This window comes from Gadus chalcogrammus, chromosome 18, assembly GCF_026213295.1.
Source record: "Gadus chalcogrammus isolate NIFS_2021 chromosome 18, NIFS_Gcha_1.0, whole genome shotgun sequence".
Classification (NCBI taxonomy): domain Eukaryota; kingdom Metazoa; phylum Chordata; class Actinopteri; order Gadiformes; family Gadidae; genus Gadus; species Gadus chalcogrammus.
The window spans coordinates 14,938,591-14,956,851 of NC_079429.1; the positions used below are offsets into that span (position 1 = coordinate 14,938,591).

The 18,261-nt window shown below is 44.6% G+C and overlaps 4 protein-coding genes across 5 annotated transcripts in view; 3 read left to right on the plus strand and 1 right to left on the minus strand.

The window, feature by feature from the left end:
* The window catches only part of LOC130370944 (proline-rich protein 15-like protein A), a 4,014-nt gene extending 2,376 nt beyond the window's left edge, over nt 1-1,638 (plus strand). The window contains exon 2 of the mRNA XM_056576511.1: nt 570-1,638. Within this exon, the coding sequence (XP_056432486.1) occupies nt 692-1,048 (357 nt within the window). The 5' untranslated portion in view covers nt 570-691 and the 3' untranslated portion in view covers nt 1,049-1,638. The remainder of the gene's footprint in view (nt 1-569) is intronic.
* The window catches only part of decr2 (2,4-dienoyl CoA reductase 2, peroxisomal), a 99,152-nt gene that overhangs the window by 80,327 nt on the left and 564 nt on the right, over nt 1-18,261 (plus strand). The window contains exon 10 of one of the 2 annotated variants that reach the window (XM_056576490.1): nt 17,764-18,007. In XM_056576490.1, coding sequence (XP_056432465.1) covers nt 17,764-17,981 — 218 coding nt within the window. In that variant the 3' untranslated portion in view covers nt 17,982-18,007. The remainder of the gene's footprint in view (nt 1-17,763; nt 18,008-18,261) is intronic. The other variant, XM_056576489.1, reaches the window with a different exon arrangement.
* On the minus strand, nt 2,282-4,875 carry LOC130370936 (pyridoxine-5'-phosphate oxidase-like). The gene is made up of 7 exons (XM_056576503.1): nt 4,668-4,875; nt 4,159-4,283; nt 3,973-4,072; nt 3,839-3,892; nt 3,532-3,660; nt 3,335-3,405; nt 2,282-3,108 (listed from the first exon to the last, which is right to left on the minus strand). The coding sequence occupies exons 1-7, from the start codon at nt 4,830-4,832 to the stop codon at nt 2,943-2,945; spliced, it is 810 nt and encodes a 269-aa protein (XP_056432478.1). The 5' UTR covers nt 4,833-4,875; the 3' UTR covers nt 2,282-2,942.
* Nucleotides 4,861-8,258, plus strand: LOC130370930 (39S ribosomal protein L10, mitochondrial-like). Its single transcript, XM_056576497.1, has 5 exons — nt 4,861-4,996; nt 5,532-5,704; nt 6,089-6,253; nt 7,018-7,162; nt 7,584-8,258. The coding sequence occupies exons 1-5, from the start codon at nt 4,957-4,959 to the stop codon at nt 7,967-7,969; spliced, it is 909 nt and encodes a 302-aa protein (XP_056432472.1). The 5' UTR covers nt 4,861-4,956; the 3' UTR covers nt 7,970-8,258.

Below are 18,261 nucleotides of genomic sequence, written 5' to 3' on the forward strand. Positions count from 1 at the left end.
TACTTTAGAGTTGCTTCATTGTTTGAAGTTGTTTTATGCGTGAAATATAGTGTGCTATTAATGATGCATCAAATGTGGTTTGATTTCTATTTAGCTGATGCTTTCAGCTCAAAGGGTTGAAGAGCAGTTAGGTGTTAGGCATCTTGCTCAAGGAACCTCACAGGGGGACTGCAGGCAGCGGGGTTCAAACCCAGAACCCTTCAGCCGGCCGTCACCCTGACTACCTGACTATCCTTTTATGTCCAACGAGATCTCAATGTCATATTAATTATGTATTCACATTCGAGAGTACAAAAGTAACATGATATGAGTATATCTAATAATGCTTTTCAACATACTGGTATATTAAAAGGGTATGGGACTTGATCTAATTAATATTGTTGGATGGTATCTGAACATAAGACCGTAATGTCTGAATCATATGCTCTCTTTAATAAAAGTCTCCCTCTCTCTCTCTCTCTCTCTCTCTCTCTCTCTCTCTCTCTCTCTCTCTCTCTCTCTCTCTCTCTCTCTCTCTCTCTCTCTCTCTCTCTCTCTCTCTCTCTCTCTCTCTCTCTCCCCATGTCCAGCAATCGCCCCTCCAGACGTCGGTCCCATCGCCCCCCCAGACCCCGGCCCCTTCCACCCCCCCCAGAGCCTGGTCCCTTCACCCCCCCGGAGCCCGTCCAATCCACCCTCCGGTCCCAGTGCCATGGCCGACCCCAGCTGGTGGAAGCTGACCTTCACACGGAAGAAGAAGTCGGAGGCCAAGGTTCTGTACGAGATCCCCGCTGACCATGACAGCAACACGGGGAAGAAGAGCGAGCAGAGCCCCGGGAGCGGGCCGGCCCCCGGCTCCACGGGGCCCATGGACAGCCAGCTCAGCGCCCGGCTGGAGAAGATCGTGGACAAGTCGGCCACCAAGGGGCGCCACGTCAAGGTGTCCCACTCGGGCCGCTTCAAGGAGAAGAAAAAGGTTCGCTCCACGCTGGCAGAGAACCCAAACCTCTTCCCCGAGCACAGCCTGGGCAGCGAGAACCAGAAGAACACCAAACACACTGAGAAGTAGTGATCCTACCCACACTCACACACACACACACACGCACACACACACACACACACACACACACACACACACACACACACACAGGTAGAGACACAAACACAGAGGCAGAGACACAAACATGCACACACAGAGGCAGACGCACACAAACACACACGGGCAGACACACACCCATATGCAGACATGCATGAGGCATGCATATGTGCAAAGTGTGTGCGTGTTGCACACGTGACATTTCTACAATGTCCCTGGTCATAAAAGAAATGAAAGATCACAGAGAGAGATGACTGACTAGTAGAGAAGCACAAAGCCAGCGGAACCTGGGGGCCATGAATACCCAGAACACTTTGTATCTGCACCACACCCTGCAGGGAGAGTAGCTGCTGGAGTCCCACCCACACCTTTGCAAACAAGTGACCAGCACTCACAAGCATAAAGACAGTGTGCTCAGCAGAGAGAATGAAAGTGGTGTGCTGTAAAACAGATGGTTTTCATATTCAAAGGTTTATTGAGGTGTACTGAACGTGATATGTTGAAATGAACGCCTCTCCAGACATATCGGCGGCAACATTATTTTTTTTAATGTAATCAAAGTATCTTTTATCCTTGTATGATTTAAAAGAATCTGATTTGATAATATATAGATTCAAGATAAGATGTACTTTGTTAATTTATAATATATATATCAATTGTTATTTAATGAAAGACCATTGAAGGTGAACATTGGCGAAAACCAAACCAAATCTGTAACGACATTTTTGCAAAAATAAATATCATGTAAATATTCTACTGGTATCAGATTTAATGAAATGTCTATATTCTGAAAATGTTTGATTAAGATGTGGTATGGATTTGCCTTTTAGATTAATGTAACATCGCTCAAGGTTTTGAGTGATGTAAAATGGCAACCTGCTGTGTCGCAGGGTCTAAAGGTCCTCAGTGCGGGAGTGATTCCAGTATCATGGCTTATTACTGTATCTGAGATGTTTGTTGTGCGGCAGGTTGTGTTGCCATGGCGATGGTAACCGGAGATCAATATTGGATAGATTCTTGCTCTAGGTTTTGCAAATTACAGCTGATGATAATTAGTAAATAGCATCAACATTGTTAAAGATAAGTACGCCATTGTTATTATGGTAACAGTTCTAATGCATATATTCATAAAAACTATTCCCAATGACTTTTGTACCTTCGCTTTGAAATGGTTTTACATGGATTGTTACACTGCTGACATCTGCTGGCCAATAACAGAATTGTTCTGGTAAATCATTTTTTATTCAAAAAGTTAACAGTTTAGTCACATCGATCTCATCTTATTGTCAAAAAACACTTCATTTGTAGAATACATAAAAGCAAAGTTGGCAAAATTGACATTAGCAGCGGTTTCAAACCATCTGTTAGAAGGCGAATGAATCCCAGCAGATTTAAACATTAAGACATCCAAGCCATGACGAATTTGAATCAGGAACGAGAGCTCCTCATACAGCAACATTTAAGACACTTTTTACAGTTACGAACAGCTACTTTTGATACCAAAGGAAGAAATCCTTCACAGAGATAGTGGCATTACTTACGGTTACTATGTGACTTATTATCAGACTTTGCTCTTCTGAGTCGTTCAAAGGGGCACAATCATATCAAGACAGTTCTTCAAATAAGTTAGGTTGATTTTACAATTAGTGGGAACTTTTGCCTCACAGTTTAAAACAAATACCTATCTTCTTACAGAATGCTGACCTCAAGTTACCGATAACACTCGATGATGCTAACAGGCTACCCCAAATGAATCTGTGTTTTGACTCAAGTCCACTGAGGATCTGTTTTAAACCAACAGCACGGTTCTACTCAGAGGTCCCACGGGCTCTCTCCGCGGTCGCCTGCCCTTGCAGAGAGTCTCCCCTCAGGGGGACAGCCGCTGGTACACCCAGCCGCCCTCGGCCTGGTGCTGAAAGCCCTCCGTGGAGAACTCTCCGTTGAGGGGTTTTGTGAAGACGATGCGGTCGTGGAGCCGGTTGGTCTGACCCTGCCAGAACTCAATCATGCTGGGCTTCACCATGTAGCCGCCCCTGTTGGGGAAACACAGCAACCGCAACACTGTAGGTCAATATCAATGGAGATACAATTATAAGAAATACATAGATAGAAATATTGACAGTAAATACTAATAGATAGAGATCTCTGAACCTCAAAACATTTTTTAAGAACTGCCAATATAATGATTTTTTATTTATTGATATAAATGTACAAAATTTACTCTTTGTACATTTATATTAATTAGGGAGGGAAACTTACCAATAATCTGGCATTGGCACCTCTGTGTCTTTAAACCTTTCTTCTAGTTCAGCATTTTTCTGTCTGAGGAACTGCAAGACAAGACAATTAATACAGGTTTTCCTTTAAACCGAACAACACACAACCCCATTCTTGCCTATTCAGCCATTCCAGGGATTTAGACACCAGGTGTATGAATGCAGACTCGGGGCGCGTACGTCTCTGTTGGGGACCGGGGTGCTCTGCCTGCTAACGACCGCTCCGATCTGGCTGCTCTTCGGTCGGGAGTGGAAGTAGTCACAAGAGCTCTCGAACGGGATGCGCTCTACGGTGCCCTCGATACGAATCTGGCCAGGAGCGAGAAAACAAAATCAGCCATGGGTTACATGGTAATAGGGACACATCAATGTGGGTTCACTGCCCTCAACACACAGATCGTATGGAGTGCTTATCTACTGAGTGTCCTTGATACATTACATCGTTGGGACTGGTCACAGAGGCTATTGATGTTTTAAGTTAAGATACCTGTCTGTTGAGTGGCGCCCAGTAGAAGACCAGGCAGGCATGCGGGTTGCTTTCCTGCAGACAATAGAACAGATTTAATAACATTTGAGGAGGGAATTATTTTCCCAAATTGTAAAATAAAAAAACGTGCTTACCAATTCTCCGCCCTTCCGACTCTCGTAGTTGGAGAAGAAGCGGAAGCCCTCGTCACTGTAGCCTTTCAGCAGCACCATGCGGGCCGACGGCAGGCCATCTCTGCAGAGACAAACAGAGCTTCAGGTCAGTCAGACTCCTGAAGACACACTAAAGTAGGACGTTATGAAAGGTGCTCTTGGGCTCACTTTGTTGCAGTAGCGATGCACATTGCATTTGCCTCCCCAATCTCTGGGCACTTTGTGGCATTGTCGAACCAGTCCCCAAACTGTTTAATGGGGTCCAAGTAGGCAAGTTGACTTTCCTCAAAGCACTGAATAAAATAAAAAATAAAAATGTATGAAATCCATAGGGATGCTCATTTACACACAAATGCAAGCCTGTACACACACACACACACACACACACACACACACACACACACACACACACACACACACACACACACACACACACACACACACACACACACACACACACACACACACAGTTATTTAACATAGGTCGTGGAAGCAAATATGGCCAGGTTAGGTGTTCAGCTTCGAAGGTTAAATCTGTCCTCGTTCTATTCTGAACGTTCCATTTTAGCCGTAGAGTTCAAGACTCTGCACCGACTCAATTTGTTCTTCGAGGTGACATTGGTGCAAATTTAATAAATTGCTCATACGAGTGCAGATGTGTACAGTCATCTACTTACTTCTTCATCTCCCTTGTATTTTTTCCTCATGTTACTGAGATCCATGGTTGAATTTGTACACAAAGTCTGACGAGATATCTTCTGACCAAACACTTTCGTGGGCTGTAAATGCTTACCAAACAAGCAAATTCTGCCCAATGCTGATCTTCTGAGTATGCGCGTCATTCTCCAGTCATTCACATTCGCTGCTACGCTTGAAACCTAAACGGATGTTCACGTAACGGTCACGTGACGATGAACAACTCACCGATGACGGCTGCGCGGTCTTGAATGACGCTGTACGTAAAAGATGGCGGCGACCTTGTGTGGAACGTTACTAGCGAAATCAGGTAAATCAGTTAGATTAAAACATTGAATGGCTGTCATTAATCGTTTTCAATGTATTCCTGTTAAACGCCCATGTGTTGATATGCTATATGATGTTGGTCAGACGATTTAAAACCCTTTCCGTTCAATGTCCTAGTACTTTCAGCTTCAGCATTGCATTCTGGCATGGTCGTAATTTAATCATAATAAACCCATATTAACGTATCCCTCCAATATAGGTCAAATTATATATAAAGTTGCATTGCCACTCAAAATGCATCATCGACCTGAAAGCAAATCATTCATGTTTTGGGAAGCTGCAGGCCAAACCACTGTCAATATCATGGTTTTCTATCCCTAGTTGTTTCAGACTCAACTGGTTTCTTGGTAATTTTGGTCGCTAATTATTCAAAGCATAATTTAGTATAATTCAATTGCTGACTACCAACTATATTTAGTAAAGAGCTTTAGTGTAATCTCATGCAAACACCCATGCAGCACCACAAACTAGCTTTCATCCCAATGTAAACCTGTTGTTACTATACCCTGTGTTTCTAGGATGGCTGCCACTGACGCAGTGTGGCCGGGTTCGACACATGTCCAAATCAGTGACCCGCCACAAGAGGCCCATGCACATTATAAAACAGAAGCTAATGGCTGTTACAGAATACATTCCTCCTAAACGGCTAGCAGCAGGCGCGTATCCATCCCAAAACAAAAAGGTGGAAGTGGTGAGTAACCAAGCCAGTTGGACTGAGATTAATCATAATTAAGCCTTTTGACGATCTACTATCTATAATGTCTCTGCCATGGCTGAGAATCAAAACATCCCCTGTGTCAACATTAGTTGTCAGCCTCAAACTCATAACTTTTTTTTACTTCAGAGCTTTGTACTATTTATCTTTATTTAGGTCTGTTATTACCAAGCAATGGTTATACTTTTCAAAAGAGCTACATCTGAGTCTGTGGAACTAGTAGCTCTGCTCTGAATGATTTACTTACTTTACTTACTTACATAACTTACTTTACTTACTAATTTTCTGATAGGCTTTGATTGAAACTTTTAAGGTTTTACATGATTTGAGATTTGAATTTCTCATCACTCCTACCATCAGGAAAGCGGTCTGGTGTTGCTCTTGAAGAAGGAAGTGAAGAAGGTATTCCAGGACTGCAAGATGATTGCGGTGGTCCAGAACAACGCCAGCAACTCTGAGGACATGTTGACCCTGAGGCACCGGCTTCACAAGCACAGCCTCACCGTCAAGTTCTTCCCAAACCAGGTAGAGACCTTCCCCCGCCTCAAGGTTCACTACTGCATATGGTTACTTGGAGAGAAGCACCCATATGGAAGAGGGCAAGCTGGCCAACCGATACCACCAGCTGCATATAACAAGGCATTATTTTAAAGAATATTGCTGATAATCCAATGCCTTGTCAAGCGTGTTGGTCTCTGTGTTGACAGTGGGATCTGCCTATTAACTTGTTGACGTGTCATTTTGTACCCCCTGATTTTGGTTTTGGGTTAGGGTGATTCATGCATGTTCCTTTTTCCTAAAGGTGTCATATTATATCACCAGGTGTGAGTGTGTTTAGCCCTTACGAACCGTTCTGAAAATCGGTGTCTTCCAACACCACCTAGATGTGTGCTTGAAAGATCAGTCTCCAAGCCTACCCAGTGGACTGAAGCAAACGTTGCTCATCTATCCAGCACACTGCTAGGTGGACACGCCCAATAGTGATGTCAGAAGACGCAAATTTTTAAAACGTCATGTAACTGCTAATCACACTCACATCTGGTGGTATAATATGTCTCCTTTAAAATACTGACAGAAATAAATAATTGTATTCTACAAGCACAAATACCAGATAGAAGGATCAGATTGTTTGGCTCTGTGTCAAATTGACACGGCTGAAATCTCAACAGTATTTGTTGGCTGATCTTCAAACAGTTTATATAGTATTAAAACCTCTGTTCAAAGACACACATGGAGGGTTCCAAAGCTGGTTATGCATGTATTGATCCGTGGTATTCTCAATGTTTCAGGTTATGAGGTCCTTCCTGAAGGACAGCGAGTTCTGCAACATGGCCCCTCTGTTCATTGGGTCAACGGTGCTGATCATCAGTACACAGGGCAAGGTGAAGGAGATGCTGTCCACTCTGAGGGGCAGCCCACAGATGGTGCTGCTGGGTAGGTACCTCAGGCTGGCTGGATGGGCGGACGTAAAAAAAAATATCATCAGCCAGACTTTAGTTCCAGAGCGCAAAAACATCCAAAGAAAACGTTGTGTATTTCTAGATACAACGGCTTCCGTGCAAGATTTATTCAAATTTGAAGATGAATTCAAGCAAAATGTTCCACTGGAAATATGCAAACTTTTAGTGACCATTGGTGGTACAGTACACAACATCACGTTAGAATTTCATCTTTTGGGTAAGAAACGTAAACAAAAAAGAGAACAATAAAGGATGTGGCTCGCTGTACTTGGCGCTAAACATCATTCCATTGGAATTTACGGTAGACCCAGCAGTGACGCTGTGTTAGTCTGACACCCATGAGGTACTTTGGCCTCCACCGCTAACCCCTCCCTACCCCTCCTCCCGACCCCCAGGCGCCTGCGTGGACGGCACCCTGCTGAGCGCCCAGGGCGTGCAGCACTACTCCAAGCTGCCCTCGGTCAGCGTGGTGCAGGGGGAGCTGGTCAGCGGCCTGACCCTGCTGTCGTCCCGCACGGCCTCCCTGCTCCAGCACCACCCGGCCCGCCTGTCGGCGCTGCTCCAGCAGTACGTCAGCCAGCAGGGGCGCCGGCCGCGGAGCCACGCCCCCAGGAGTCAGAGGGAGTGGCGGCGCAGTCCTAGGGGGCTCGTTGGGCCCCGTGGGAACACTGCGGGCCTCCACCGCGCTGTGGAGGTGATCTGGTCCAAGATGGAAGGCTCACCGGGACAGGACTTGTCTAGTGCGTCTTCCGCACAGCACCGTTCTTTTGGGGTTTTATAGACTGCCGGAGGATTTGTTGAGAAAAATACGCTACTACTACCACTCTTTAAAATGTCTGGAGTGGCTTTATGGCGCTTCAACCCCACTGAAGACATTGGTGTGCACGTCCTCATGAACATTATGGCTTCTTAAATGTTGTTGAAATGTATCTTTTTGGTTTGATTCTCATGTGGTGTTTTATTTAATGACATTAAAACCATGAGCAACACATAACTCCTGTTTTAGTGTTGCACAATAAATACTACAAAATGGGTTCAGCTTGCCCCTTTTGGTGGTTTAGCATATTAATGAATGTAAGCAAAAAGAAGAATGGCAAGTTCCTAAACTAGTCCAGCCATACGTTCTACACTGATGTCTGCTTCAGAGACATGGACAAGTTTTGAACACAGCATATTATGTTATGGCAGGGTGTATGTGTGGATGGGCTGAGCCCCGTGGGGCAAGCAGTTGATTTGATGTCCACGTTAAGCTTCTCGGAGCTTAATACGGAACACTGGTTACCACCACTAGGGGGAGCTAAAGCTACCCTTCCAGGCTCGCTAACGAGTGGTCTGTGCGTAGTCTCATCCACCTTCTCCCTTCTCGTTGTGCTGTTGGCAAAGCTGTTAGCCGAATAAATGTCAGATCATGATCCATTTTATGATCTGACAAACATAAATTATACTCCTATCGATAATCCCTATATTATTATTGTTGCACTGTATATTGTAGTTGGTAAGGTTAAACCTATAGTTATAAATCTGTCTACATCGGGTGGAGTGGGTGCACTTAAACTTTAACAATATAAACACTAACAATGACTAAGGTGAAATTCAAGAAGAGCACTAAACTATTATTTAGATTGGAACAGAGTCAAATTATTGTCCAGCAGTTACTGAGCCTGCCCCATTTGTTTAGTTTACTACAGGCATATGGGAAAACAAGTAAAGGGCAGATAAAACAACAAAAGAAAGCAAATATTAAAGTAGTGAAAAACAAACACTATGTAGATTTTATTTATTGTTTATTTAAAACCCTATTTACCCCTTGTGGGTCAACTGTCTATCCATATGTTCTCCAACACATAAGTTAATAATTGTGTTGTTTTCCATTTCCTTCTGGTCGGTGTTCTCTCATCCCTGTAGTTGGTAGTTTGAGTTCCTATGTTTCTATGTGTTGAGGGACCCCTAGCCCCCAGTAGATTGTGAATACAGAGAGGTCGTTAAGGAGCAGGTAGAGGTTAAGGAGTGAATTCAAAGACAGAGGTTCAGCAGCTTGCTCAAGGCAGTTACTGAGCCTGCCCCACTTCTGTTTAGTTTACTACAGGCCATATGGGAAAACAAACAGTGGGCCGATCATACAACGTAAGAAAGCAAATATAAAGGTAATGAAAAACATACAACATGTAGATTTCCACAGTCTATCCATATGTTCTCCAACATAAGTTAATAATTGTGTTGTTTTCCATTTCCTTCAGGTTGGTATTCTGTCATCCCTGTAGTTGGTACAGGGATGGAAATTCCCATCCCCATCATCTCTCCTAAGCAAAGAACATAGCAATGTTGCAGTTAAAAGCCCAATTAAGCATGACGATCTGGAACGGAAAATGCATAGATCAATTAAAACTTGATCAAGTTTCCAGTCAGGGAGACTTCAAGCTCTTCGTCTGTTCTACTGAAGGCACATCATTCAGAAAAAGGTGTGGCTTTAATGTGAGAATTGTTTTAAGCATACATTAACATCAAGCTTTATTCAAACATAAAAAAATTGAATCTCTACTTTATGAGGCCTGTTAGTTCTTCCGCCAACGGGGAGTATGTGTTTGCAGGCCTACTGAAGGGGCTGGGTCAAGGGTCAAAGGGCCTGTGGTCAGAACTGACAATAGCCAAATATTCAGGTCACTTTTAGATCAATTTATGGTCACTACAGAAATAACTAATCTGTGAAAATGAATTTACACAAGTGTACATGTGGGTGGGAAGAATACTCCTCTTGACTTGGGACATGAAACCTCCAGGGATCTTTGCATCCATTTGAAAGTGACGAAAAGGGGATGTCAGACATCATGTCTGTGTTCTCAGTGCATAACTGTTAGACAGAACCTTTGCAGTTACAGTAGGCCATTCGTATTCCTCTGTTGCTGGCATTGCCTATAAAGTATTGCAGGTTTCTATTTATGGTCAGGCGCCGCGCAAAGACACTCAAATGCAAGGCTTTGAATAACTAAAAATAAACTTTACTTTCTTGTCAACAAGATGCTATGCAATGCAAACCGATTTGGTATAAATGGTGCAGACTCAGTTGCAAACAAAGCAAAACTGAATACTTAAATACACACACAAACAATTAGTCGTTGAACACAACTGTTACTAACGGTGCCCCTAAATGAAAACACAAAAATCATAATCTGTGACATTAGTGAAGACAGGCTGGAGTGTCTGAATAAGAATGATAATCTCACATGATGTTATGATGTTATAATAACTATAACCTGACTGCAGTTTTTGTGCAAGATGTGAATAATCAAATCAATAAAACGCACACATAGCGACCTGAAACTATTCTGATTTCCACGTCTGTTTCTCTCTGAATGTCTGGCCTCGAGGAGAACATTTTGTGGCCTTGAATATCTGGATGGTCTCTAGAGACCATCAAGCATTTCCTCGCTCTCCTCGATGTACTCTCAGGAGCCCCGAGTGGGACAGGGGGTATTACGACCAAAAGAGGGCGTGCCTCGGTGAAATGTCGCGAGATAGTTGGAGATTTCACACATTAAGCTCGGGCGGGTGGTGTACGACTCGACAAAGGAAGATGGCTGCACAAGTATTGGATGGTAAGTTGAGATGTGTTGTCTTTGTATATATGTGCCGTGTTCTTTTCAAGGACGAGGCTTCAGCTGAGTAACTGTTTATTCAGATAAGATAGAAAGCACCGTCTGCAAGCGGCTACAGTAGGTATTATGCGGTATTCCAGATGCATCGTGTACCACACGGCCGAGTTGCCCATACGCGCGAACGTGACGTATCGCTGGCTTGTAGCACTTACAACGTTCCCGTTTGTCTTTCTTGGCATCGCCAAGAGGAAGGGAAGAAAAGTCATTGGGTTGTCATTGTTATTGTTAGCTACATTGGCCTCTTTAGCAAACCAGCTCGAAAACCAAACTTTACATTGTATTGCACGCACAGCAAGACCATGCAATCCATCATTTGCTGACCGGATTAAAGCAGTAATGTAATCAAGTGTGTACAAGCATTTAAAATCGACATTAAAACGACGACGTGGTACAAATAAACACGTTGGTCACCCGTTAACATCTCATTACGGGCGCAGCCATCTTTGTTTGTCGAGTACCTCGCTGAACTCCACTAAAGGGGGCGTGCCTCGGTGTAATTTCGCGAGGACAGCTTGGAGATTTCACACTTTGGGATGGTGTACGATTCATCTGGAATGCCGCATAACTATGTGCACAGGGAGATTCACGCCCCCCGTCGTTACCATGGCGAACTCCGACAAACAAACCAGACTAGATAACAAAATCATATGGAAAATGTCAGCTGACAGTATATCAAAGCAGGTTTTGGAGAAGTTTTGGGCGAAAAATTATTTAATTTCTTCCAGAAGAAAGGGACTACATTACGCTTCGGAGGGGTATATATTCAAAACTTTATGATACATACTGGAGGTGACAAGCTTAAATTCAGTTTGTATTCTGGCCTGCAACACAGTCTGATCCACATAACACACTTTTTCTTGTCCCGTTGCGTCTTGTGTAAAGGGATGAAATATACCCCATTCTGCAGCTTCTTGGGATACCGACTGTCCGTGTTACATTTACCCCAAGCACATCGTTTGAACCATTAAATTGATATATTATGCCTCCTCCCTGTTTTCAATGGAGTTGACCGAGTATAGTTGAGGCTGGAATGTCATTGGCTCAGCTGCGTTCTAAGGGCGGGGCTTAGCGACAGGTCAATTGTCCGCCGATCTAGGGTGCGTGTGCGTATTTATACATATACCGTGGAATCCGGTGTTGGCAGAGGTGCTGCATCCCATTAGGCATACCAGGCAATTGCTTGGGGCCCCGGGCCATTACCAGGGGGCCCCCTAGAGCCAAAAAAAAAAAAAAGTCGCTCCAAAACCCCCCCCCCCCCCACCCCACCCCTAACCCCCCCCCCCACCCGTCAACAATCGTTCCATACCCCACCCCCCCCCACCCACCCCCCCCCCCCCCGTCAACAATCGCCTTCATACCCCCCCCCCCCCCCCGTCCAACAATCGCTCCATACCCCCCCCCCCCCCCCCCCCCCCCCCCCCCGCCAACATCCTCTGGGGGGGGGGCCCCTAGGGCCCCACACTCCCTAGAATCGCCTCTGGGTGTGGGTACCAGATTGACTCGGCTGCCAGATCGACTCGGGGTCCTGCGCTTACAGATGGACGTATCGACACTTGACGTATCGACACAAGCCAACGGACAAAACCCGGGAAGGGTTGTTTTATAAAAGGGCTCAATCAGGACATAAAAAGAAGGGCTCAATCCGTTTTGGTTTTGATTTCATTGAACGCAGCCCGTTCTTTCGGCACAACAAAGCCATTGGAAAACACTGTCTTAAAGCACTGATGAATGCATATGTAACCCAGTTGCTGTTAGGACTCTTATTCTGCAGGAGAAGAACGGAAGTGTCTGCGTGTGGGTCGCTGTTTGACTCTGTGTTGAGAGCGCTGGAAATAAAGTGGATCGCCCCCGTTCAGTGAATGGAGTTAACCGATTCTTCTTTTATATATAACCCAAGTATAGGCAATAATAGTTTGTACATTCGATTATTATTCATAGTTTAGAAAACAAAAGGAGATCGTTAATATTTGGGAATTACATGAGAATGAATGAAACGCGCCATGCGCATTTTAAAAGACAGCGTTTACAGGAAGTGCGTCATTATTGGGCATCAAGGACCCCGAGTTGATCTGGCAGCCGAGTCAATCCGGTACCCACACCGGCCCTGAAACTGTTGGATCTTTTGTTAATATGAAAGGTGACATGTTTTTGCATTTGCAAGGCTGAGTATTAAAAGCATTAAACTGTAGAAATGAGCATCCTTCAACAGTCATTTATCCCTGGGGTCTGCAAGTACGGTGCTGGCATGTTTCTTTTTCATGATTCAGATACCGGCGAAGTCGAGCCAACGGCGCCGCTGCCGGTGAATGAGGGTTTCACCAAAGAGCAGACCCTCTTCCTATCCAACAGATCCGCCTTGAGCTAGGCGGCGAGGGACCCGCGACCGCGACCTCCTTCGATGAGCTCAACCGGCGGCCTGAGGTCTGGGAAGAAGTCAAAGAAGGTGTTGTGGGAGGAGATGGCCGCGAAGCTGGCGGGGCAGTTCGGGGAGCACTTCCTGCAAGAAAAGGTGTGTCGCAAGTGGCTGACGCTGACGGAGGGCTATAAGAAAGTCAAGGAAAACTCGGCGTTGACGGGAAGGGGGCCGGTCCGCTTCCAGTTCTACAAGGAGATGGACGAGATGGTGGTGTGGTGCGACAGTCCTCCGTCCCCCGCGCCCCGGTGGACACGGCTCCCTCGCCGGCGCCCTGCCCCAGCACAGGGCTGTGGGGCCCGCTCAGCGGGCTGCCTCCCCAGCGCCGCCCGCCAGCGCCTTCCCCCCGTCTCCTGCTTCCTCGGCAGCCAAGCCCACCTCCAGTCCCAGCCCCCAGCAGACCCAGTTGACTCCTCGAGGTTGCGGAAGCGGAAGAGGAAGGCGGACCTGAGGACACGAAGGGAGGATGAGCTGTTGGCCTACCTTGAGAGCTCTGACGGCGCTGCCATGGTGCTTCACAGAAGCGGCACGAATGAGTTGCTGAGCGAGATGAAGGCGCTGAGGGAGGATCGGATGGGAGCTCCTCCAGTGTTCGGCCGGATGGTGGACAAGATGTGAGGTGCGGCATGACGACAACCGATCACAAACGTTTAAGAAGACTTTCTCTTTCCTATTTTAACGTTTTATTTTTTTTACGTTTAATTAACCCTTTTGTTTTGTACTCTAATCTCAACAAAGTGTGTGCTAAATTCAACTGAATACCTCTCTACTAGCCAACTAAGGCCCGTCATGTCGCAAATTCGCCATTTCAGTTTTCCTTTAGCGAAGATTTATCGAGGATAGTATCCTGATCCTAACCTATATAAATATCAGCCAAGTACTATTGAATTCTACATTAGAGACTAGAACATTTCAACAATTGGGCCTAATAAATTCACCAGAGAGAAAGTGCATCTCAAAAGGAAATTAACCCTAAAGCTAAAATTACAAATCAACAAAAGTAACATAATGGGATTTTGATTGCCATCACGTTTTTTTCGGTTGAAAACTTACAAACTACCTTTCCCATAATGCACTATGATGTATCACGGAAGAAAAAAAAATCCAAGCAGGCGGGTCCGACGTCCAAGGTGCAGATAAAAGGATCGTTCTGTGGACTTATGTTTAACAATACTTGTGTTAGATCAGTGTTAACAGTTCACCTCCATTATTGCATAATAAAGAAAAATCGTTTCGGGACTTGCATTGCCAACACTGGATGAATGAGCACTTTCTGAACAAGAGGTAAACAATTGGGCTTAGTAAAACTCTGCTGCACTTTGTTTCGGGAGTATATTCCCGAAAGCCTTGACACTTACTGGCTGGTTAAATTGTCGATGGACGTGGTTGTTGTGTTTAACATAAAAATGAGCAAAAGATGTGTCTCTGAACGTCATTTAGTGCGGTCTAAACTATTTTGAAATGCAATTGCTCTCTTTTTTCAGAAGACTTAAAAAATGTCAAAAGACTCAGAGAGTGGGAGAACGGCTGCCTGAGGATGTTGGCATGATGATTGCCATGGATTCATTACAGTATACTTACAGTCCGATTTACTGAGTACGTATGTCCAAGTTATATCCTCTCAATTATTCTGCTTTTTATTTTCTCAGATCACATTAAATGCAAGTATGTTGATATAGCCTCTGTAATTTCATTATAATAGCTAGTTTGTCTTATATCTAGGGATCAAGTAGCGTTCATAACTGGTGGGGGCTCTGGCATCGGGTTTCGTATAGCGAGGTGTTCATGACGGTAAGTCGAATGCAAACTATGATATATGTGTAACCTTATGTCAGCGTCCAAGTGAAACCAAACATTTACTTGTGTGACTGTTCTGGGTCTTTCATAAACCTTCTGCAGTAGTCGGACCAGTGTGACTTATTAAGTCATACTAGGGTGACTGTAACTACTAGTTTGAAGTTCAATCCTGATGTTCCTCCCGTCAGGCATGGCTGTGACACAGTGATTTGCCAGCAGGAACCTGGATAAACTAAAGAGGTGACATACAGTGACATGGCACGATATTACAGAACTATTACAGGAAAGTATGTTAGACAACACTGCAAAGTTATTACATAACTTTAAGGTGTGTGTGTGTGTTTGTGTGTGTGTGTTTGCTACGCTTCTGTCCAGGCAGCTAACAAGCTGTCGGACTGCGACCGGACGCCGCTGCCTGCGACTCTGCATATTGATGTCAGAAACCCTGCAAACCATCACTGCAGGCCCGTGGAGGTAGACTCTGAAAGAACTGTGGCCACTATCAACATCCTGATCAACAGTAGGTCTTCTTATCTGTGCATGTGTTTGACTCTCACAGCCGTACCAAGCATGTATACATACATACATAATGGTATTTTGTTTGAATAACTGCTGTATTGTTGTAATTTTAATAATAGCCAAAACTTTCTTTATTTGTTGTGATTCATTCATTATTGGTGCTCTCATCAACATTGATATCATGGTCTGGGATACAACATGTGTAGTGGTGGATGGTGAAAGAGCAGCTATATCAATTGTGCTGTGAATAATTGACTCCTACAGTCTCTCCCTCTTGCATCCTCGACCATTCTCCCCACCTCCACTAGGGGGCCTTATTGAGTTCACTGGGCTGGAGCCTTCCATGAAGTCCCCAGAGTCATGCCCGATGTATAAACTTGCATGTACTTCCCGCATACATGTTTACTTTTTTTGCTTCATAATGGCATTAGCCTACACCTTAAATATGTGTTTGAATTACTTCAAAAAAAGATGCAGCTGGCAACTTCCTGTGCCCGGCATCGGCCCTCTACTGCAACGCCTTCAAACTGTGATGGAGATTGACACCATGGGCACCTTCAATGCAGCAAAGTGATCTACGAGAAGTGGGTTCAAGGTCCGGTGAAAAGACATGCTGCCTGTTCAAGTCAGCAACATTTTCAACCTGTTTAACAGAGTTCATCTGGTCAGAAAAAAATAAATTACATGTAGCACAATTGGTGCTATTCATTAAGGATGATTAAATCTCTCGTACGTTCTGTAGCACAACTGCCCCTAGCGATGTTGTTGTAACCCCAAACAACACACTCGTATCATTCACTATCCATTTGCGTTGCTCTGTAAAAAATACTCATAGAATAAAATAAATTCCGACTCTGTGTGCTTTGGCTTCTAATGGGTTTCTTTGAGCACGGATCCAGGGGTCCGGAACATTAGGATATCTCCGCATATTATTATTGGGTTACCGTGGTTTGTATCACAGGGCTACAGGGCCACGCCAGGTCTGGCCAAGGCAGCATTTACGGTAACGCGCCTTTTAACCTGTTACTCCGCTACACTCTGAATCCCCATATCCAATCTTTAATAAATGCAATATATAGGCAAATATTTATTGGATTTCAAAGGATATGTGCTGTATCTATATATATACTATATATATATATATATATTAAAATAACTACTCCCCTTAACTACCTGTACTCACCGTTGTGATCCACAGCTTGCCATGACCAGACACCTGCAGTGGAGTGGGGGGCCCCAGCGGAGTGAGGGTCAATACCCTGGCCACCGGGGGCCCATCTCAGGCACCGAGGGCTACCGCAGGCTTGGGTAAGCATTATTATTTTGTATGTTGGCCAAATATTTATTTCTCACCACTGTCCCACTATATGTGTCTCATTAAAGACACATTTAGGTATTCTAAGAAATATGACCTCTAATCATCTTTGGAGTGATATATGTAAAGGGAATGTGAAGTAACATCACGTAGGGCGCCATTTTGTGAGACGGCAACTAAGCGACCTTCAACCATGGTGCGTTCACCATAGCAATCAACGCTGTGTGAGGTCAACTTCACATTCCTTATTATGGCATCCAATCTCAAGCTTATTGACGCTTCTTTGCCTGTAGATGTGAAACAAACCCGGTTATCTGCATGTCATTGTCTTGCTGGGTTGGAGGTACAAGTTTACGTAAAAAAAATAAAAAATCTAATCTAATTTAAAAAAAAAAGTCATTTTACAATTAATTTGAGGACATTTAACTCTTTTACAAAATATAATAAGGATGAGATATTCATTAGTAATCTCTGCTTTACGACTTAAACCCCACGCCTACCCACATTTTACTTTACCTGAAGACAACTTTGAGAAATAGAACCCCCCCCCGCCCCCAAATAAAATACAATTTATAAAATACCTTTTGCTGAAATGTTACCCATTTGCATGAATGTCTGTGTTCTCAGTGCCCTTATTTGGTTGTATTCCTACCTTTTTTAAACAAAACCTTTCTGGTCACCATAGGTAATGCATCTTTCTCCTCTAAAGCTGGTATAGCTTATGGGGCAATACAAGGTTATATTTAAGGTCCATGTTTATTTTCGAAACGACATGCTACCCACTTGCTCGCAAAGATATACCTTCCCCTGAGACGGCTATTAGCTGCTGTGAAGATTTGCCGATGCGGTTTATTTTAATGTTCTCCTGGTCCTTGCAGGAGGGCCCCAGGGTGAGGCCAGGGGAGCCTTCAGCTCTATACCTCTCCAGCGGGCAGGAAACAAGACGGAGATGGCGCACGGCGTCCTGTTCCTGGCCAGCCGGGTGTCATCCTACATGACGGGTGCCGCACTGGTGATGGATGGAGGGGCGTGGCTCACCTCAGCCAATGACGTGGCTGCGATGCTGGGTATAGCCTCTAACTCTGCTAAACTCTGAACCAGCCCCGCCTCCTCCTGGCCCAGGTGTGTAGGAGGAGGCGGGGCTTACAGACTTTTATTACTTTTTTAAATAGTGTTGAAGTGTGTGAGTTCTGTTACTGTGGGGAGACAGGCCGGCCCTAGATGTCAAATTATTTTCAATAATTTATCAATTTGATTGAAAATACTACCTATAAGGCCAGGTTGATGGCCGTTCTGCAATTCTCCCGAACTCACAGATCCGGTCCGTACCTGGATATATTTACCTGCTATTAAACGTTTCTGCTCCATTTAAGCCA

Coding starts and splice junctions, on each gene's coding strand:
- LOC130370930 (XM_056576497.1), top strand. CDS start 4,957: ATGGCGGCGACCTTGTGTGGAACGTTACTAGCGAAATCAG. Junction 4,997..5,531: donor AACGTTACTAGCGAAATCAG/GTAAATCAGTTA, acceptor CTGTGTTTCTAG/GATGGCTGCCACTGACGCAG. Junction 7,163..7,583: donor CCCACAGATGGTGCTGCTGG/GTAGGTACCTCA, acceptor CCCGACCCCCAG/GCGCCTGCGTGGACGGCACC.
- LOC130370936 (XM_056576503.1), bottom strand. CDS start 4,832: ATGACGCGCATACTCAGAAGATCAGCATTGGGCAGAATTTGCTTGTTT. Junction 3,893..3,972: donor GTCGGAAGGGCGGAGAATTG/GTAAGCACGTTT, acceptor TATTGTCTGCAG/GAAAGCAACCCGCATGCCTG. Junction 3,109..3,334: donor GTGCCAATGCCAGATTATTG/GTAAGTTTCCCT, acceptor TTTCCCCAACAG/GGGCGGCTACATGGTGAAGC.